Source organism: Akebia trifoliata, chromosome 14, assembly GCF_017979445.1.
Source record: "Akebia trifoliata isolate Shusen 1 chromosome 14, ASM1797944v1, whole genome shotgun sequence".
NCBI classification, from domain to species: Eukaryota; Viridiplantae; Streptophyta; class Magnoliopsida; order Ranunculales; family Lardizabalaceae; genus Akebia; species Akebia trifoliata.
Window position 1 is genome coordinate 33,990,628 of NC_141388.1, and position 23,270 is coordinate 34,013,897.

Here is a 23,270-nt window from a genome sequence, read left to right on the forward strand (position 1 = left end):
CATATTTTTAATTCAACAAGTGATAAGTGCAAAGATCCAATTTTTAGGGAGGTACTGCCAATTTTTTTGTTGTTGAAATTTTGAGTATACTTGGCTTTAAATACATATTATATTAATATTTGTTGTTAAAATATAAAAAATATTACAATTTCAAGACATATTATGATACTATAAGATAAAAAATAGGAACATGCAGATCATAAGGGTATTCTGATATTTTTTCAGAAGTCGGTATGATTTTCAAATATGTGTGGAAATTTTGAGCTTTTATTGACTGCCCCGAGTTATCGATTATAGGAGTGTTTGAAACTGTGGAAAAGTGCCTTGGTTTTGGGATAATAGGAAGCGTAGATAAGTGAATTCAGATGCCGAGTAGTTCATCAAATTTTTCTTTGAAGAAAGTATGACATTGAAGCTTATTAATATTTTAAAACCATAAACCCTAAAAAAACACATTAAGGTTTTGCCACAAAATTATTAGCTTTCTCCTTTGTTTGTCTTGCTCTTGTACTTTTGGAATTAAGTTCCGATCACACCTTGATTCGAACAACGAATTATTGCGACCTCGATCTGCTTGTCAACTCGATGCCTACCAAGTGCCAATGACACTGACATTCAAGTCATATAATATTCAATTGTTCTTTCTTTTCCAAATTTCATGATTTTTCTGAGTTAAACCCCTCTTATTTATAGATTCTCCAGGATTTATCTTTAATAAGTTTACGGGATTTTCAAGATTTTCTCTTGATTCGGTTCAATCGCAATGGCTTTAGTCATCAATGGGATTTCCCTTTTTTTCTTTCTCTTGTTTCTTTAACTGATTTTTATTAGGATAATTGTTGTCAAATGAGGCCTCATTTGCACTTATGCCATTATGGCATATTCGATTAGACCATTATGCCATTGTATAAATAAGCATAGATCGCATATTTGCCTAATGTTCACAACTTTGACCTTTGGGCAAAAAATTATTTATTTCATCACCCCATTGCTACAATATTTTATCTTGTTCTATTCTCATTTTAACTCAATTCTACTCTTATTTTAGCTATCTTTCTAGCTTTAAGTTATTTCTTTTTTATTATCTAACTTCATTCTCTACACTTTCTACTCCTTAAATCATCTATAATTCTAAATCAATGTCAAGAAACAAGAGTCAAGATTCAAGGATTTTGCAACATTTAACATGCAAGATTTCATTTTTTTTAGTTTATGCATTCTTACAAACTTGCTAAACATGCAAATATAATAACTAATGATGAAAGTGCACAAAGAAAAATATTTTCTAGAATGTGAAGACCCCCCCCCCCCCCTCTTTTTATTTTTTATGAATTAGAAACATAATAAAAAAATATATATTTGGGTGATATGTGGCCACATATTCTATTGGGCGGTCGGATATGCTATTTTTAGAACATTGATTAGGATGATCTAACACAACTGTTTATGGTTCTTGGGTAATTATTCTGGTTTCTGCTATGGAACTAGGTGACGTACATCCTGAGTCATACGTTGTTGATCATCTTGATGATACTTGTGTATAGTGGGGGTGGAAACATGTTTTCGTCTCCACAATTGGCCCCTCTTTGGTACTTGAGATCACGGGCCTCCGGTTCTCGAGATTCCTTCATACAAGTGTCCTTTTCTAACAATCATGCCACCTGACACAACATTTTGATTTTCCAAATACCATCACTCCATACAACTAATTATGGCACTACTTTTTTCAATCTTGGAGGCATCATTTTTAATTTTCAAAGTACCAGTGGCTCCTCAATCTCGTCTTAACATAAATGAAGAGGTTTTACATCTAGAAAGTCTTCTTATTCCACTATAAAGACAGTGAATAAGGGTCACATTTTTCTTAATTCTTCATCATGCAAATGCGCAATCCAATAGTCGGGATTTATGCATATTATGATTATACATCTCGGGAATAATTGTCCCACCTGCGACTTTACCCGAGATGCCTGTTTTTGGTGGCAAGGTGTATCTGTAGGATTAGTCCCACTTCCAAAGGGGGTGGGGAGACCCTGTCACATAATTTTTTTTTCCCTAAGGGTAAGTACCTACCATTGGATTTCACTTGTAAATGGTCGGGATGATGTGTTTTTACATGAGTTCTTCATGAGTCACCTGTTCCTGACCCTCTATATATCCTAAATCATCATGAACTTGTATAAAAAAAATTTGTTCTTCATAAAGGACTAAAGAAATAAAAATGGTTCTTCATGGAAGATTTGATGTAAAAGCACTGTTTTTGCAGGTTGATGCAGCAGTTCTCCAATACCAAAATCAAAAGCTTTTTCAGCAGTTAGATGCCCAAAAACATGAATTGCATGTTCTAGAAGACAACTTCAAAGAATTAAAAGACAAACAGGCTTCTTATGATGACAAGTTGATTGCAGTGTGCAATCTTTGGAATGAGGTCATTCTTGCAAATTTTGTTTATACATGCTCTTTCTCTCTCTCTAACCCTAGTTTATAAGTTGAAGAATCGTGAACCGTCAATTTTTTACTGTTCGCTTGTAATCACTTTTCATGGGGTTAGAAGTCTCTGAATTAACTGATTTTTTGTGAGGATGATCTACTCACTATAGAGATCATCCTCACAAAAAATCAGCCCATTCCTAAACTTTTTAGCCATATAAGACAAAAATTTGTCTAAAATGTTGTCTAGGATTTTGTCAAAATAACCTGGTCAGGTTCAAGGGCCATATACGAAACCAAACATTGTGCCAAACATTTTTCAATTTATGGGTTAGAAGTTTTGGAATGGGCTGGTTTTTGGTGAGCATGATCTCTTCGCCATAGAGATCATGCTCACAACAAATCAGCCCATTCTAAAACTCCTAAACCCTATAGTGAAAAATGTTTGGCACAATGTTTGGTTTTGTATATGGCCCTTGAACGCTCCCTATGTATATATATACAAGTGACAACTATTTTTACATCTCTCGGATGCCATCCATTTTACCCAATCCAACGACATCTGGAAGTGTTGTAGAAAACATTGAAAAAATGGACAGCATTAGGGTGATTATGAAAATATAGTTGTCAGTTTTAGATGTCCCTCGAACATCTCCCATATATATATGCATGTATATTGCATTTCTGGTTCTCTTTTATAATTTGTTTTGATAATCGGACTTTTCATTCCTTTTGGCAATTGTAGTTGGTTGATGATTTAGTTATTCTTGGAGTACGAGCTGGTGGGAATGAAAATGTTTTACAAGTTTTGGATCGTGCAGATCACTTTAGAGGTTGTTTTGGAATTCTTTTAATTAAGTTGCCACTTTTTTTTTTTTTTTCTGATTCAGCCGGAAAATTGTCAGAGATGGGTTAGAAGTTTTGGAATGGGCTGGTTTTTGGTGAGCATGATCTCTTCGCCATAGAGATCATGCTCACAACAAATCAGCCCATTCTAAAACTCCTAACCCTATAGTGAAAAATGTTTGGCACAATGTTTGGTTTTGTATATGGCCCTTGAACGCTCCCTATGTATATATATACAAGTGACAACTATTTTTACATCTCTCGGATGCCATCCATTTTACCCAATCCAACGACATCTGGAAGTGTTGTAGAAAACATTGAAAAAATGGACAGCATAAGGGTGATTATGAAAATATAGTTGTCAGTTTTAGATGTCCCTCGAACATCTCCCATATATATATGCATGTATATTGCATTTCTGGTTCTCTTTTATAATTTGTTTTGATAATCGGACTTTTCATTCCTTTTGGCACTTGTAGTTGGTTGATGATTTAGTTATTCTTGGAGTACGAGCTGGTGGGAATGAAAATGTTTTACAAGTTTTGGATCGTGCAGATCACTTTAGAGGTTGTTTTGGAATTCTTTTAATTAAGTTGCCACTTTTTTTTTTTTTTTTTTCTGATTCAGCCGGAAAATTGTCAGAGTTGAGCTTCCAGCTATTTTGGCTCACCTAAGACTGATCAATTTTCACTACTTTTCTAGGTTCAATAGCATCATGTCCTTCAGAAGAGGTATTTCTTTGTAAACTTCTAGAATCAGGACCTATTGAAAGCAACGAAAGTAATGGAATTATAGAAATTGTTGAAGAAGCCCTTTCTGTACGCCATTCATCCACTGTTAATTTGATGAAATCCTTGGAGGATACAATTAGTGCTCAAAGAGCAAAAGCCGAGAGCTTCGCATTATCTTTACATGGAAAGCTATCTGGAGAAGGTCAGAAGAAATCTTGGTTGGAGGGCCTATTTTAGTTCAGCTTTCTTTCGTATTTACTCCCCTTTGATCATAAATCAATTGCCACGATTGCTTGGCAGTATAACTCCACTAGATATTGTGTGTAACAATGGTTATTTACCAATTTATATTCAGATGCGATTATGCAACTTCGAAAGATTGAAGATTTGATGAGTGAGGAGGCTGACAGTCTACGTAAGGTGATTGATATTCTTCACTTGAAGCATAAAGAATACGCAGATGAGATACAGACTTGTATTCAAAGCTGTAAATGGATCAATCTGAGATAAAACGCATTTCAGGTCTTGAGAAACAAATTTTTTTTTTCTATATCATCTTTGGATTGGATGCATATATGCTTGTTTTGATGAATATAATCACATTTATATCTGAACCATGTATTTTAGACCCATAAGTGAGAGTAGGGCCAGCAAGTAGGAAATTTTTTTTATACTTGACCGAGGATAAACACTTGGTCAGCGGATTAGATTTTCCTTTAGTTTAACTTACTTTTGGATGGAGAACCAAAAATTCTGTTGTATTATTAGTTCTCATCTCAACTCTTGAGGATCTCCATAATTGTGGAACAAAGCACCTATACAGAACAATATAAATTTCAGTTTTAAAATCATCGTCCGTTCTGGTCGAAATCGAAGTGAAAATTTTAAAATTTTCTTGAGTATCTTTCAATATGTTGCAACTCAAATACTTGAAACTTTTTTACGTCTAGATTTCAACATTTTCCAAAAGACCAAAACCAACTAAAACCATTGCTTGCGTCCATAATCTTATTCTGGATTTCAGAAAATAACTAGTTACATCCTTGCTGTGACTGTAGACAGTGTGTTCCATTAGAGGTTATGATTCTTTATGGGAAACTATTGAATATGTAATCTGTTTCTTTTATGCTGAAAAGGTGAGCTGGAGGAAATAATGGCAGAACTTGAGGAAAGTAGAAGAAAGTTAGTTAATTCAAAAATGCAAATGAATGGAGCATCTGGAGTGCATATTCCAGTTCCGAATGCAGTAAATGGGAGTATGTCACCGGAAAAGCCAACTGATAGGACTTTGGGACTCCGAGAGTTGAAGTCTTCCATTGAGGAGGCTAAGGTAATGTGGAAATGATATATATTTTTTTTGATAAATGCTAATTTTATTAAAGAAGAGGAAGAGGAGTGGAGTGCATAGATTTTTTTTTTTTGGTAATGTGGAAATGATATTGATTAGAGAGAATTACCGAAACAGCACAATAAAATTGAAAAATTACCAAAACGGCACACTATTCATTTTAATTCTGAAATACGGCACGTTACAGGTTTTGAATTAATTTTTTTTACCAAAATGGTAAATTTGTGAAATGAATAGTATTTTTTTTAATATTCTATAAAACAGTAAATACTTTCCCTGTTTTAGTTTCAGTAAAACAGTTAAAAAAAAGTTTTGTTTTATAAAGTGAATTTTTTCCCTATTTTAATGAAAATATTTTAATTCTGAAAACGGAATATTAACGATTTCAGAATTAAAATGAACAGTGTGCTGATTTGGTGGTTTTTCAATTTTCAGTACATGTTTTGGTAAATTACCCTATTGATTAATTAATATTGTTGAACAAATCATGCAGACACTTGCTACTTCCCGTCTTTTGGAACTTCAGGAGGCACAGGAAGATAATATGATCCTATCTGAACAATTGCTAGATCTTGAGGTTCATTTTTTCATCTTAAATCTTTTTATTCTGGCTTCTCTCATAGGTTATGTGATATTTTTTGCATCATATTTTGGAAGATATTTGAGTGTTTCTATTTAAATTATTTGTATTCATACAGAACAAACTGAAGGATGAAAAATTTGTAACCTCATCTAGACCTTACACTTTACTAAGTGATCAGCTCCAACATTGGAATGCCGAAGCGGAGCGATACAAAGGATTAACAGATTCCTTGCAAGTAATTATTATTTTTAACTGTATGCCTAATTGACCATGCTTTGGTTTCTTCTTTAGTATGTGACCGTCTCTTCTAAGAACTTTTTAATTTCAGACTGACAGAACTTATGTCCTGCGAAGGGAGAAGGAACTTATTGTAAAGGCAGAGTCTTCAGATGCCGCGATGAATGCTATTAGTGATTCGGAAGCAAGGATAGAAGAGCTAGAACTAAGGTTGCAAAAGTGTATTATTGAAAGAAATGATCTTGAAAATAAAGTGGAAGAAGCTGAGCAAGATTCAGGTGAAAGGGAGAAGTGTTCTCTTCTATTTTTAATTAATTCTGTAAATGAGTCAATTTTCAGTGTCTGAAATGCGTTTTCTTTTCTTCAGGTAGGAAAGATATTAAAATGGAGTTCAGAGTAATGGCTTCAGCTTTGTCGAAAGAAATGGATATGATGGAGGCCCAGTTGAGTCGGTGCAAAGAGACAGCTTGCGAAGCCATCTCATTACGTGAAGAAGCCCATTCTTTAAAAGATCTATTGAGTGGAAAGGTTCTGGCTGATCCCTGCATCATTGTGCACTGTTTCCATAATTATATGTTCTTCGATTAGACCCTTCGAAATTTCTTTTCTTTTCTTTTCCTTGTTTCTTAATATATTGGAATCATTGTTGTCAAATATGGTCGCATATGCCATCCACAAACCTTTTTTCACATATGCCATGATGGCATATGCAGAAAACATGCCATAGATACCTATGCTATCTCTAATATGCCACCGCATACTACAATATGCGATTGCATATGCCACTGCATACTACAATATGCGTTCGCATATGCAGTATGCGATGACATACTTATCCAATAGTCGAAATCTGATTGTTGGGCACTATTTTTATTTTTATGTTTTCTTCTTCAATCACCTCTATAAACACCCCATTCCCTCCCCTCCCTTTCCTATCGCTCTCTAAGCATCTAAAGGCCCACATTTGCTAATACCCTCCAAATCACACACTTACATACACTCAAGAGGCTCTCTCTTTGCTTACCTGTTATATATATGCAAATGTAAATTACAATCACATTGGGAATAAAAGCTTATAAGAATATTTTTCTATGATTGTTATAATATTTGCATATTTTTTCATCATTTTCTTTATTTAAAAAAAAAAAAAAATTCCTGTTATGCCATTGCATATGCCTGGTCGTACACTATGGCATATGCTATTTAACAACAATGATTGGAATTTACAATTATAATGTGATACAATGATTCATGTTGGAGTCTAAAGATACCTATTTTAAATGGAGTGTGCGTTTCAATCACCCAAGGTGTGCAATTTCCATGGTTTCATTAAAAATTCACAGAAAAAATCCCTTTCTCCAAGTAACCAACTAATAACTTCTAGATGCACTTAATTTCTTTTCTCCAAAATTATTATCAAAATCACTATAGTTTCCTCAATAGCATTGGCATTGGAATGTTTTGAAATTTGTGGAAAAGATTGAAAATGAAACCTTCCAATCCTTAGAAAACCATGCAAACCCCGTTGTTCCTTCAAAAACTGATTTTTGCATGCATTTAGGGTAAATAACGACAATGCACTTGGAGTACAGCTTGCAAAATTTTGTAGGATGAATCAAAGCTAAATTTGAAGAATTTTAAGGTGATGAAATGTCTCAAATTTTAAACAACATTTCAGCATTATGAAAGTTATGCGTACTGGTTATCAAGGTCTTTTATCTTGTGCTTTGACCTTTAAGAAACATTTATGATTTTCTTATTCATTTCTACTACATTATTTCTTGTTCTCTGAGTCGTTCAAATTCTTATATTACTCGTAGATGGATGAACACACGAACCTGGCAGATAAATGTGCCGAACAGGTGGAGGAGATCAAGTCCCTTGAAGCATTGGTATTTCTGTGCTCTAAGCTCGTCTTTATTTTACACATGATGGTTTCTTATGCTTGAGTTTCATAATTCTTTCTTTAAAAATCTTCCTTAGAATAGGATTGAACCTCAGGTTTTGATATACTTTTAGGGTTATTTACTAACTGAAGAGATTGAATGTTTCAGATTGAGAAATTGCAGAAGGAAAAACAAGAATTGCAGTTCTTCTTGGAAATGTATGGACAGGAGTGCTATGACAACAGGTACACTGTTAGCCGGGATACTTATTTATATGCCATACTTCTTTAGGTAGCTTTGACATTGGACTCTTTGGCTATTACTAGGAAGTTGATATGTTGTCTTTTCCATAGTTCCTCATTATTACTAGTGTAAGCAATTTAAAAGTTCAGGGGGTTCCGGTTTGAAGACTTTTTGTTTAGACAGGAGTTGATTAGTAGTGGGTGATCTAGGGTGTTGGGGCTCGTTTGTGTTTTGTTTTTTCTTCTCTCTCTGTTTTTGTTCTCATTTTGTTCTTTCTTTGTAAAGAACAAATATGAAAAAAATATTTTAGTATGGTCGTAATTAAAAAAAAATATGAAATATTTCTATTTTTAAGTATTGCATCTGTAATCTAACTTTTTTGTAATTGAAAAAAAAAAAAAAAACATTAGAAGAAAGACACCCAAAGTTTGGAGGTTCACTTGTTTAGAACTTAGATTGTAAGTTAAATGTTTTTTTTTTTCACTTAAATTAGAATACATTGTTATTAGCATTTAAATTTACAAGTCTTAACTCTCAAAAACCTAATCTTGGATAATTGTGTCAGCTTACTTACAGGTGCACATTGTTTGACACTTCCACTCCTCTTATGCTTATTACTGTGGGTGTCTTTTTATTTTTTTGAACCGAGGTATCTGAGCCTCTTAGGGCTTGGGGTACATGCAATCCAACCCACATGCACTGAGTAATTTTTGGGACAAATCCCTGAAGGTGGCCCCTAAGGGGGAGGGGGAGGGATTCAAACTCAATACCTCCACTTCGTAAGGCGTGGTCTTGGCCATCTCACCAATCCTTGGGGTTCTGATGGTTTCTTTTATTGAGGCTAGCTCAATGTCTTATGACAGCATGAAATATCCATGATATTAATTCCCATACAAGTGAACATAGTTCACTAATTTAAGATGGAATTTTCATTGGCTCCGCAAAGCAAGCTAAAGGTTCATATCAACTATCCATTCTAGAAGAAAACTGTAAGAAGAATTGCACATCTGAAGATACTGATTAAATGTCAATACATTAGAAAGTAGAGAATATTAGAATCACCTGTTTGAATTTGACTATTTGGCTGCTGCCCACACAAGAGGTGAGCTATAGATTGAACAGTGTGGTCAGTAAGTTTTTTTTAGTTAGTCTTTCTTCTTCTACTTCTTTTTAAATTTTTTTTATTTTTTTACAGAACTTTTTCTTCAGATCGTAATGTTGCCTGCTATCATTTATGGTTGCATATCCTCCGACTGATCATAAGTTTTTCATTATGAATTCCAGAGATGTAATGGAAATCAAGGAATCAGAGCGTAGAGCTCGTGTACAAGCTGAAGTCTTGAAAAATGCTCTTGATGAACATGGTCTAGAATTACGAGTGAAAGCAGCTAATGAAGCTGAGGCTGCTTGCCAACAAAGGCTTTCTGCGACTGAATCTGAAATAGCTGATTTAAGAGCCAAATTAGATACTTCTGAGAGGTCTATTTCTTATTCTTTTTATTTGATAAATTGCATTATCATATTGAGGTGGTTGATTCTTCTCTAGCAAAATTTTTGATAATGCACAATATGCTTATTTTTTTGTTTCTTTTCATGATTCTAGATTGTAAATAACCATTTAGTGAGCTGCAATTCTCGGTGATGAATTGATTTTTTTTGCTTCTTTGTGTTGATACTTCTGTTTATATACTATTATTAATAGGGTCTTTTTAACGTGTGTTAAAGTGCGTTAATTACACCTAGGAAATTGAATTTTGTACCGACATACCCTCAAAAAATTATTTTTTTTACCAAAATACCGCCAGATGCTTAGTTCCGAAGTGTATTTATTGCACTTTAAAGTGTACCCTTAGGATACACGTGAACAAGACCTTTGTTAATAATATAGATAATTTTTCCTATATGGAGATGAACATTGTTGCAGTCAAGGAGCCAGATTATTGAGATGGATGAGTGGAAAACTAGGAAAACTAAAATTAGAAATTAATGCATTTGAGGAGGCACTCACATGCGGTAAGCTAAGAGAAATCCAATTGAGATGGTTTGGGTATGTTCAATGAAGGCAAAATTACAATCCCAGGTAGAAGGAGTATACAAGTTGAATGTTCGAAAACAACAAGAGGAAGACCCAAAAGAATGTGAATTGAGATAGTGAAAGTAGAATAATTATGAACACTCTTTCAATAACAAAAGACATGGCTCTAGACAAAATTGGAGGAACATGATTCATTTTCTGACTCCAAATCTTTAGGATAAATCCTCGATCATGATGATGATGATTATTTTACCTGAAGTTATTATTATTGTTCTTTCTTTATTTTTCTCAATAAAGCTTGATCTCTTTCTTTCTTTCCTTTTTCTTTTGGTAGGTATAAGGGTGAGGGTGAGGTTTTGATCCCATTTTTGCAGTATTACAACAAAAAACCTTTCTTTTTTACCTATCAAGAAAAAAATTAAAAGGGTAATTCAAATAGAAGTGATGCAAACATTACTCATCACAATTGATATAACGTATAACATAACTAATATTAAAGAATTGAAAAATTAGGATAGTCACCACATATTTCCAAATTTCAGTTGCACATAATTGAATTTTAAGCATTCATCCCATTACAATAATTTATTATTTTATATTTAACATTTTTTTTTTTTTGAATAGTTGAAAGTTTCTACAATATCATATGTTTATTGCAAAAATATAACTAAATATTATAACATTCTTATGTATATTACTAAATACCACAGAAAATTATTAATAACAACAAAGAAATGGAAGTAAAGAAGAAATTTACAAAATTTTGCTTAATTAGTAAAACAAAGAAATAAAAGAAAAAAGGAAGAGATGAAATTTACAACTGAAGAAAAAGAAAAAAACTTAAATTTAACATGAGGTTTGAAAATAATCTAGTTATTTTAGCTCTAGTTGTTGTCACAGGTCAGTGGCTGCTGTCACAGGGTTAACACAGCACCAAATAACAGCCTAGTTGCTGTCGCTCACACCTAAACAGCACTATTGCTGTTGCAGGGTTAACACAAATCCAAAAAGGTAACCTAGTTGCTGTCTCAGGCCAAAGGAGATCAAAAAAAAAAAAAAAAAAACAACGTAGATGCTGTCGCAGGTCAGAGGAGATCCAAAAAGGCGACCAAGTTGCTGCCATGGGCCAGAGGAGATCCAAAAAAAAAAAAACAAACCTAGTTGTCGCAGGCCAGAGGAGACTCCCTGGTTGCTGTCACAAGGTGAGCACAACTCCAAAAAACAGCCCAGTAGCTGTCGCATACACCTACACAACCATTATTGCTGTTGTAGGTCACCAAAGAGTACCTCCGTTGGGCAGAGAACCCTATAACAGGTAACCAACAACACTAACACAGATAGAAACCCTAACGTCGGGCAAAGAACACAGCGCAGAATCGCAGCATGTGAAGGACATATAAAACTCTATTGCAACATGCAATAAAGGAAAAACTAAAGAGGGAAACCCAAGGGGAGGGGACGATGGGTCCTCTAGGCTTTGATACCAAGAAGAATTGTATAACTATAATTGTCAAGTCTCTTTGTGAGAGCTTGACAGGAATTTATATTAGTAAAATAGTAAAAAGACAAAAGTGCTCTTACAAATCATAAATAAATAAAAGCTAAATAAGAAGCTATATCTAAACAACAACTAGATTATTTCCAATAAGCGTAAGCCTTGGCCAAAAGCATAAGCCTCAGTCATGTCTCAGACTGAGGCATACGCCTTTTGCAAGACATGACTGAGGCATACGCCTTTTGCAAGCATTTTGGTTTGAGGCCTAAGCCTTATTTAATTTTTTATGTTTCAACCTTATGCCTTAGGGTATTTTTAATGAGCCTCATCCTGAGGTGCCCCTTGAGGCGTAAGCTTCACACTCGTCTAAAAACTTTGATATAGACACCCCTCTATCAAATTGATGAATATTTGGTGCACTCCTATGTCTTCAATCTGATGACATACCTCCTTTGATCTTGTTCTTCTTTTCTAGACAAACCAAAAAAACCTTAATACTGTCAACCTGTAACCAGAAACCCTTTTCTTCCTAAAACTAGTTTTTTTTAACATCACCTTAATCCCTTGTAGAAAATCAAAGAATTTTCCGTCAAAAAATCTCATCATCTTTAGATTTTAAGGTTGAAGTAGATAATGTTAGGTTGAAAACTAGGGTAATAAATTTTACCTAAGAAGTTGAAGATGACTGGTTTTTGAAAGAGAAGTCAAAGGATTTTTGGTTTCTGGTTTAAGACAAAGGTAATGAGGTCATTTCACATTAGTCTATTGGATAATACCAAGGTCAACGGGGGTATGTAGGCATTTTGGTGAATATTGGAGATACCCCATGTTTTTGAACTGAGGACATTGCCCCTTGAGTTGGGTCTTCTCTCATAGACTACTAACATATGGGGTGTCTGGGGTGGGGGAATCCTGGCTCCGCCCCCGTTGGTGAGGGCAGTGTATTTGGTGCAACTCTGGTCCAACACCCATAGAGAAAGTGCTGCTATGTTGTCATTTGGTTGTGCATGTGAAGAAGGTTTTGTGACTACTGGGTGCTATAAAGTCAATGGGTGGGAGATCGAGGCCATGAGTTACATGGAAATCTGGTAGGTTTCAACATGAATGTGAATACAAAAAGCAAAATGAGTGCAGGAATTTGATATTTGTGGCTTGTTCATGAGTCCCATGGAAGTCTTGCAACAATTTTTTTTTTTTTTTTCATTTAACTTTTTGTGGAGACTTAAGATTTGTTACCAACTTGGTCAACTGCGAAACAGTAAGTACTTGGTCAGTTTGTTATCAAAGGCATAAGTTAAACTTTCCAATAACAGCCAGCTAGAGTTAGAAAGTAAGATTATTAGCATTTGGTAAAAGCTTGGTACGTATAAAGACTATTGCACATGAGGCATGCTTCTGTTGATCTACAGATTTAAAAAAAAAATCACGGTCATCATAAAAAATGATTCGCAGTCAATGATTCAGTAGAACTGTCCGTACATGTCTACACTCAGTATTAAACAAAATAAAGATGAAAGTATTATGAAAGTTACATTTTCTGGACATTTATATGTCAGTTTCTTTAGGAACATATTTTGACATATTTGTGAAATTTAGAACCACAGATCCTTACATTACCATGTCATTTGGAGTGTTTATTACCATTTGCTCTTGCAGAGATGTTTTGGAGCTTAGAGAAGCCATAAAAATTAAAGATGGGGAAGCGGAGGCTTATATTTCTGAAATTGAGGTGCCTAGAGGATTCATACATTCTACCAATTCTACTTTATAAGCATTGATTAAAAGCTAAATACTTCTAAAACTTTCTTTTTTTTTCTTTTGTGATTTTATTGGTGGCTTTTGTAGACAATTGGTCAAGCATATGAAGATATGCAGACACAGAACCAACATTTGCTGCAACAGGTCGCTGAGAGAGACGATTACAATATCAAGGTCTGTCTCTTACTCACCTTTCAGTTTTTAATCTAGTTCACTGGTGTACTTGGATGAAAAACACTTTCCTTACTAACTTAGTAAGATTTTAAGTCTTACTACAGGTCATTTTTGCTAAAATGGAAAAACTCAGATCCAAAAAGAAAGTTAATGTTTTTGGGGGCCTTCATCCAAGGTTTTGAAAATGGATGGCTAGCAAACTTCCACGGAACTCCCAAATTTAAAATCAAAATTCAATGGTGAAAAATAAATTTTTTTTCCAGCGTTCATAGAATTTTGTCCTCTACAATGCTGTGGCATCATATCATGTTTTTGGATGCCACAAGGTGAGGTCAACGACCCTTAGTAAGAGTCTTAAGGTTAGTCGGACTCTACTAGGATTCTTAACCTGATCATTCCTGATTTTTGTGTGCTACAGCTTGTTTCAGAGAGTGTAAAAGCAAAGCAGATGCAAAGCTTTCTCCTTCATGAGAAGCAAGTGATGGCAACACAACTCCAGCAAGTTAAGGCATCTCAAGAATCATTAAAACTTAATATTGCACGCAGCGAAGATCAGGTATGGTTCCTGGTTCCTAGTTTACAAACACCACCACCAATTTTTTTTTTTTTTTTAACCTCAATTTCGTTCATGCAGATGAAGGCCTATTTATCTGAAGCCGGGAAAGCTTCTCAAGATAATCGAAACCTTGCTCTTAACATAGAGAGTGAAAAACGGGAATTGGCAGATGCTGAGAAAGAGTTGAAGTGGCTGAGGAGTGCTGTTGCTTCTTCTGAGAAGGAATTTGAGCAAATCCAAAGGAAGACAGCCGAGCTTCAAACAGAATTGCAGGGTGAAAGGTGTGCTGTATGATTAAAATGGAGATTTTTGTCTTATATTTATGCATTTTATAGCACATGCCCATTTTGCATCAACAATTCGAGATCCTAGAAGATATAACTAACCATTAGTATTTATAAATAAAATAAAATTATAAATAACCGTAAGCCAAGAAAAAACTTGATGATGTTAGAATTTGAGAGCTTCTATTTCCACACTAACTTTTGCTAACGCCTCCCCAAGATGTGTGCTAATTCTTTGGTGATTTACATATGAATTGGGGTAGTGTTAGCAATAGTTGGTGTGGCAATAAAATCTCTCTCGAATTTTTATTTTGTTGGGGAATAAGGGTGTTAGCTTGTGTTGAACGCTAATGCACCATCTTCCTTGTCACGAGTACATTTCTAAATAAGTGGATTTTTTTTTAACCAGAGGTGAGAAGAAGAGGCTTGAGGAAGAGCTTGCCGAACTGAATAACAAGGTTACCGAAATGAGTTTGGAAAGCGGGGAGGCTGCAGTTCAGAAACTCCAAGATGAGATAAAGGATTGCAAGGCAATACTCAAGTGTGGTGTATGTTTTGACCGCCCAAAGGAGGTATGATATATTTGTTTGGGAACACCGTTATACATTTATGTACATGGTGCATACATGCATGCACAGGACCAGCTGAAGCATGAGGCGACTAAGGCAATTGCCTAAGGCCTCACATTTAGAGAACGCCCCCAAATATTTTTTCTCAAAGGTGAACTCCAGATATTGTACCCGAATTATTTTTCTTTTTTCTAAAAAGACCCATGGTCCCATACCCCACATTAAGAGAAAGACTCAAAAAAATTCTTTAATGTTGGAACACCCCTCTCCAATTTTTAGGTTTTTACTAAATCCTTCCTCCATGTTAAACACCCTATGCCATCTCCTCTTCCCCCCCAAAATGGAATTTCTTAATAGATCCTTACTTGAAATTTAGAAGTTTCCTAAATAAAAAATTAAAATAGATGTTAATTAAGATCTCTTAGATCCCACTATGTGAAAGAAAAAAAATTCGAAAAACCTTTATGTGATCTCCATCCTTACCCACATTGAAATTTCAAGGTTTAAAAATAAATAAATAAAATAATCAAAGGTTCATTTTCCTTGTTTGTTTATTAAAAAAAAAAAAACAACTCTAATGAAATCCCACCCACGTTGGATGTCTCTAAAAAAATATGAAAGAAACCCTACCAATTTTACCTAATTTCTTATCTCTCAAGTTTTCAACTCACCTATTTTAATCTATTCCATTTTTTTTTTTATTACATGCTACCCAATCCTAGTTATTATCACTTATCATCATAAACTTTATTTGGCAATCCCCTCAATTTTACCAAGTACTGTGTGTGGGGCTCACACCATGCCTACTTACTCTTCTATTAGCTACTATGTACTCTACGTTCTCTTTGTGACCCTGCAAGATGGGTCTTTCATGTCTGTTAATGTGCTTCTTAGATTTTTATTGGTTTGATAGGAACCTTTATTTCATTTATAGTGTTTTTCGGCTTTTATTTTGACGCAACATGAAACAAAAAAAAAAAAAAATCTAGAATCCACAAGAAAATAACTCTCAAAGAGAAATTTTATTAAATCGAAATGATTTCTGCATTGCAGTTATAACCCTTTTATAGATAGAAAAAAGAATTATAATCCTAGTAAAACACGAAAATTGCCAAAATAACAAAACTTACTAAAAATAGTTAAAATAAACTGAGCAAGAAAATAGAAACTAATTAATCCTAGAAATAAGTCAGAATCGACGGTGTGTGATTCTGGCTTCTATAACTAAAGTAATTAAAAAAACGAAACTTTCCTAAAATAGCAAATTTTTTGAAAAACTGGTAAACAAAGGAATTAGGCCTAAAAATGAAAGATCTTGACGTTTCCATTCAAGAGTGGGTTTCTACAAACGATTTGACTCCGTCACCCATCCCGATCTGTGGGCCCATGTGAGCCTAGGCCTTCCATTTGGACTTTTGGTGATACAAACTTTCCAGGAATTCTTTTGCAATTTGTCATACATCAATTTTTGAATATTTGTCTTATGTTAATTAGTCCCTTTTCCTATATATATATATATATATAGGGTTAGGATCAAGGGCCATATGAAAAAACATATGTAAAAACAATGTAACATTAATAAATTTTCAAAATATGGATTAGAAGTTTCGGACTGAGCTGATTTTTTGTGAGGATGATCTCTATGATGGGAAGATCATCCGGAAAAAAAAAAAAATCAGTCCAATCTGAAACTTCTAACCCCATTAAAAGTGATTTAGAATGTGGACCGTCGATTTTTTTGCTAATTTTTATCAATAATTTGTAAATCACTTTTGATGGATTTAGAAGTTTCAGATTGAGCTGATTTTTTGTGAGGATGATCTTCTCATCATAGTGACCATCCTCGCAAAAAATCAGCTCAATCCAAAACCTCTAACCCATATTTTGAAAAACCATTGTTTTTACATATGTCCCTTGAACCGCCCCCATATATATATAATTTCAAGGAGCATTTTGGTTTACATAAATATAATTACATTTTGTCCATTTAAGGAAAATGTGGATATTAAGGTAACCACTTGTCAATTATTTATTGGGGATATTGGTTCAAATGAACTAGTAGATTTGTGGGTTTGGGTATTCAAGTAACTAAAAATCATAGACAACCCTAAGATTCAAGTATAGTAATGCTATTGATAAATCATATTTTAATTAAGCTTTTGCAAGACACTAGTCATAAACAACTTCTAGTGGAATCTCTTAACATCATAAGAAAAATAAAAGATAATTTTAACAAAAGAAAGTTACAAAATCCCCATTGTTATCATTATATATATAGATATATAGTTTATTAATATCATTTATATTAATATATTAAATATAAAAGAGGCTTCATTTAGATTTTTCGCCTTAGGCCTCAACTTGTATTGAGATGGCCTTGTGCATGCAATTACGCATACATACTTGATAAACATGCATACATTTATGCACGCTATGCAGGGATGCTTAATTACAAGCACGTATTCATCCCACTCATATATTCTTTTTAGTTGCATTTAAAATATTTCCCTCTATCAAATAAAACGAGTGAGCTACGTGAATTTTTTAGGGGAAAATAAAGCATGTTTACGTTTTTAATCCGAAAAATGTATATAGTACTTTTTTTAATACATTTTTTTCTCTTTATCTTGCCCTTATCTGTATAATAAAACACAACAGTGGGTCCCACTCTCTTCCCCTTTTCAAGGATAACCCCAACCTTATTGCCTGTCCTTTTTTCCCCTTTTTTCCAAAAAAAAAAGCCCTTCCAACTTTATTCCATTTTTCAATAATACCCCTTTAACTTTATTATCTTTCCTCTTCTACCCACCTTCTTCAATAATATCGCTCCAACTTTACTATCTTTCCTCTTTTACCCCCTTCAACCCAAAAAGAATACGTGTGCCGTAGGCGTGGACAAACTCTAGTAAGTTTTTAAGGGAGAAGCTTGAACATGAACATGTACAGCCTTAGAAACTAGAAAAAAAGAAAAGAAGATAAGAACAGGATGTTTAAGAAGAGGAGTTGCAAGAGCTTGAGGGTAAAGAGGAGAGAGGGGGTTTGGGTGTTGAGGAGAGGCTAAGACGAGTGAATCTTAAAGTTAAGTTCCAAAAATTAGCTGCTATGGAGGAAATATGTTAGAAACAAAAGTCGAGAGTTTCGGTGGCTCAAGGAAGAAGACAAAATACATCTTTTTTTTCATCGCATGGCGAACTTTAATAATCGGGTAAATTTCATTTCGAAGCTTAAAGTAAATGATTTGTGGAAGGCAGGTGAGGAGGTGTTTGAGGGGGTGGTGCAATTCTACAATAATTTGTATTCAGAGGAGTATGTGGACAGGCCTATATTAAATTATTTACATTTTGATAGCATTTCCCTAGATCAACAGAGGTGGCTTGAAAGATTGTTCGATGTAGACGAAGTGTGGGGAGTGGTGTGTGGTTTGGCTAGCGACAAGGCACCGGGGCCGGATGGTTTCTCTCTAGATTTCTTCAAAGCTTGTTGGGAGACAGTGAGAGATGATGTGATGGCGACTATCAGAGACTTTTACAGGGAAGGTTTTTAGATCTGGGTTCTAACTGTACTTTCCTTGCTCTGATCCCTAAGGTGTCGGGTACAGAAGATATTACGGACCTTAGACCGATCAGTCTAGTGAGTTCAGTCTATAAAATCATTTCGAAGATCCTGGCTTCTAGGTTTAAGACTGTGTTAAGCAATATCATTGGTCCTACTCAAGGAGCTTTTGTATCAGGGAGAAATTCTGGACGGGGTTCTTATAGCGAATGAATGTATTGACTCACATAGAAAAGAGAAAATTCCAGGGTTAGTCTACAAAGTTGATCTAGAGAAAGTTTATGATAATGTCAACTAGAATCTGGTGAAATATTTGTTGAGGAGGATGGGGTTTAGTGAAAGGTGGGTTAGGTGGGTCATGAAGTGCATTTCAACTTCGACGTTTTCAATCTTGGTTAATGGATCTTCAACCGGGTATTTTAGAAGTTCGAGGGGTCTTCGTCAAGGAGATCCGCTGTTGCCTTTTTTATTTGTGATAGTCATGGAGGCCTTGGGAAGGATGTTATCCAAGGCGGTGGTTGAGGGGGAGCTTACCGGTTATTCTACGAGGGTGGGCGGTCATGTGGTTTCTCATCGACAGTTTGCGGATGATACCTTAAATCTTTTTGGACTATTTACCGAGACAGTTGAGTGTTTTAAGCGGCATTATTGGGTGTTTTGAGGCAATATCTGGTATTTCGGTAAATCTTCGCAAAAGCAAGTTGTTTGCGGTAGGTGAGGTGGAAGGTTTGGAGGTAGCGGCGGCATAGATTGGGTTCTAGATAGGGGCCTTTCCATCTATGTACTTGGGGCTTCCTTTGGGCATGGGTTACACCAGTAAAGACATTTGGAATCCGATGATCGAAAGGATGAGAAAGAGACTTCGTATTTGGAAAGCTACGTTTTTATCTAAAGGAGAGAAGATCACCCTTATTAAAAGGGTTCTGGCTAGCATTTCCATCTACACTCTTTATTTGTTTTTCTTGCCAAGGTATGTGGAAGTGCAATTAGAAAGAATTTGTCGAGATTTTTTGTGGCATGGCAAAGATGGCTTGAGAAAACATCATTGGGTGAGTTGGAGTAAGTTATGTTTGCCGAAGAAGAATGGAGGATTGGGTATTCGCAAATTTGGTTCTATGAATTCGACTCTGTTGGGAAAGTGGATTTAGAGTTTCAAGAAGGAGGGGGAAAGTCTTTGGAGGAAAGTTATTGTGGACAAATATGGGGTAAATGGGAATGGGTGGCAGAGTGGTCCGGTGAGAAGCGCGTTGGGGTGTGAAGTGTGGAAGGACATCCTTAAAAGACTTCCGTTATTTAAGAGTAGAATGAAATGTAAGGTTGGGAGTGGGACTAAGGTGAGATTCTAAGAGGATTGGTGGTGCGGAAATGGACCTTTGAAGGACTCATTTCCTGATCTATTTGATTTATCTTTGAAAAGGAATCAAGTTTTTTCTGCTTTCAAGAGTTTTGGTAATGACGCGCTAAACTGAGACTTTGGGTTTAGAAGAACTTTCAACGACTGGGAGGTGGATTACTAAGGAGGTTAATTTTTATGGTGGAAAATAACTATATGCAAAACTCTTTAGAAGATAAGAGTTTGTGGGGAGGTATTCGGGATGGGAAGTTTACAGTAAATCTTTATATGTTGGAATTATAGTACAACGTTTTTCCCTTACTCATTTGTTTGGGGTAGTAAGATACCTTTTAAGATATCGATTTTCCTTTGGTTGGTGGCTTTAGGGAGATTAGCAACTTTGGACTAGTTAATCAGAAAAGGCTTCATTTCTCCAAGTCAGTGTTGTATGTGTAGATCTTAGGTGGAAACGGTGGATCACTTATTCATTCATTGCCGGGTGGCTCAACACATTTAGTCGCATTTCTTGTCTTTATTCGGGATAGTGGGTTGTTTTCCATGCTTAGTCAAGTCGGCTTTGGAATCTTGGTTGACGTGGGGAGGTTCTTTCTCGTCTTCTAAACGGATTCTTTGGTTCTTGGCTCCATTTGCAATCTATCAGGGTATCTGGAAAGACCTCAATTGTTGCATTTTTTAAGGAAAAGTTTCTACGATGGAAGGATTAGTTCTTTCTATATTGGAGCTCATGTTCTCTTGGAGCAAACTTTATAAAGATTTCAAGGGGGTTTCTTTGAAGATTTTGTTGTGCATTGGGATAGGGTTTGTTCGTTGCCGCGAGAGTAACTTGTTGTTTGCGCTTTGTTGTTTCTTTCCTTCTTTTGTTGTGTCATTTTCCCTTTGTCTTGTTGGCTTTCTTTGTTTTGGGTTGGTTACCTTGATCCCCTCGTTTTCTTTTTAATAAATTTATCTTTATCGATAAAAAAATAGTAATAATAATGTATACATTTCCAGTAGTATTTTTTCCCTAAAAAATTTGTTGAAAATTTATAAATATGACATAACCTTTTACCTTTTTTCATTTTTCTTTAATATATATATTTTTTTATTCCTGACTTTTTCTGATTTTTCCTTTTTTTTTTTTTTTATCCGTCCAAAATTTTCCCTTGCCTTTTTAAACTGGTACCCCAACTTGGTTTCTATGGATGCAAATACTTTCCATAATCCATTCAATCAGAAAAATGGGTACCTATTGGATCGCATATGAACGTTCATTCACCCATGCAGAAATTGTAGTTAGAACAATTAGGTGACCTGCGTGCACTCTTGAAAGTTTTGCTTGATTTTCTGTTCTGGATATTATTTTTCTGAAATTGGGTTATCTTTATTTCTTTCAGGTTGTAATTACAAAGTGCTACCACCTTTTCTGCAATCCATGCATTGTGAGGAACTTAGAGATCCGCCATAGGAAGTGCCCTGGCTGTGGAACCGCATTTGGTCAGAACGATGTCCGATTTGTTAATATCTAATTAATCTTCCTGTAATCAACGTATGCTAGTTTGTTGTTTCGAAGGTTAAGTTTTCTGATTTTATCAATGAATGCCGTCACATCTATAGACTTACTTGTCATGGACTTGATCTCCTTTGTCCTCACTGTTAAATTTTGTGGAAAAATTACTTCCAATCAAAACAAGATCGTCCTTTCTTCCTGTCAACGAATTTGGGTGGTGCTTGGAAATTTCATCTTCATCTACTGGGTTTGATTCAGAGAGTTGACTAGAACTTATGTAAATCTTTCTATTTTCTAATTTGATCCAATCTATTTGTTGTTATTTTTGGCTTTTTGGAAAGTTGATTAATGGAAGAACAAGTACTTTATAGCTTTGCAATCTCAATTGTAGACAATTACAGATGTAAGCGTGGCCAATTCAATCTCCTATTAGGTTGATGGATTTGATTTGAACATAATTTAAAGAACTGAGTTTTGGATTTGCTTGGATTGAAAAATGTAGGGGACCAGTTTGAATTGGTTGGTCGGTTGATAGGTTTTGTATTCTTTTGGATTAATGAGAAAAGATCAATGGTTCTATGCTCTTGTCACGTTAGTCGAGTACGGATTGAGTGAAAATTTGAGTCAAAAATCATTAACGAAAAAAATTAATGCTGAAGTGACCTCAGTGGGGAACACAGAGGACATCTTTATGTGATGTGGCTCGTGCATGCCCATATGTGCGTTTTCTTTGAGATATGAGTAAATGCATCTATAGATATGTGCGTGCCACCACGTCAAAGTGTCACCCGATGAAGTCACTCTAGCATGACTCAAAAAGATAAATTAATGAAAAGATTAATGGTGAAGTGACCTCAAGGGACATCTTGACATGGTGGAGCGTGCATGTTTGTAGATGCATTTTTTTGAGATATGAGTAAAATGCATTTATAGACTAGTGCGCTCCACCACGTCAAGGTGTCCCCATTGAGATGACTCTAGCACGACTCTAACAGAAAATATATTCAAACCTGTTGATTCAACTGAGGTCTCAAAATTGTCCGGAGTTTTTAAAAGCTGACAGTTTTGAACCAGTTTCCGGGCTGAGTCAAATAGAGTCCCGACTCAAGGTGGTAACCAGTTTGCTCGTTATCTGAGCCCATGATGAGGCCTATATTTGTTTCGAACAACAACAACAACAACAAATTGTTTGGGGGTGATAAAACCTCGGAAAGTCTCCATGGACCATAGTTTAACGCCATGGAGAATAAAACTGATCGGGTTGGAACAAAGTTATGGTAAGAAAAAGCTCGAACTGAGTTGACTTAGTGGGCCTTCAATGAAGGCAAGAAAAACACTCTCCCAATCTTTTCTCTTGAGAAAAGTTATTATGGTAAATAAGAGTACTGATAATTTGACTTAAGGCATGTGACAGTTCAATTGACTTATCTGACGTGACAGGCTTGGGAATCGTAGATATGCTCTCTTAAGATACAAAACTATGATTTCTCATAAAAAGTGTAGTTTTGTATCCAAGGAAAGTAGATCTACGATTTTCGAGCCTATCATGTCAGATAAGTCGATTGAATATGCCATGTGCTTAAGTCAGATTATCACGACTTTTTGATATAATGTTTTCTAGATAACAGAGTTTTGGCTTTTAGCTTTTAGGAGTCGGATTAATTTAAAGATAAGAAACATTAGAATCTGCCCCACTTGATAAA

General features: G+C 35.1%; 1 protein-coding gene across 1 annotated transcript; it reads left to right on the top strand.

Annotated features, from left to right (window-relative positions):
• The first annotated feature begins 4,366 nt into the window (after positions 1-4,366).
• Positions 4,367-21,946, top strand: HUB2 (histone mono-ubiquitination 2). Its single transcript, XM_086422103.1, has 15 exons — positions 4,367-4,529; positions 5,144-5,337; positions 5,849-5,932; positions 6,054-6,173; positions 6,267-6,453; positions 6,543-6,703; positions 7,996-8,067; positions 8,230-8,306; positions 9,589-9,783; positions 13,491-13,563; positions 13,680-13,766; positions 14,185-14,322; positions 14,401-14,603; positions 15,016-15,178; positions 21,455-21,946. The coding sequence occupies exons 1-15, from the start codon at positions 4,499-4,501 to the stop codon at positions 21,584-21,586; spliced, it is 1,917 nt and encodes a 638-aa protein (XP_086278229.1). The 5' UTR covers positions 4,367-4,498; the 3' UTR covers positions 21,587-21,946.
• The last annotated feature ends 1,324 nt before the right edge of the window (positions 21,947-23,270 follow it).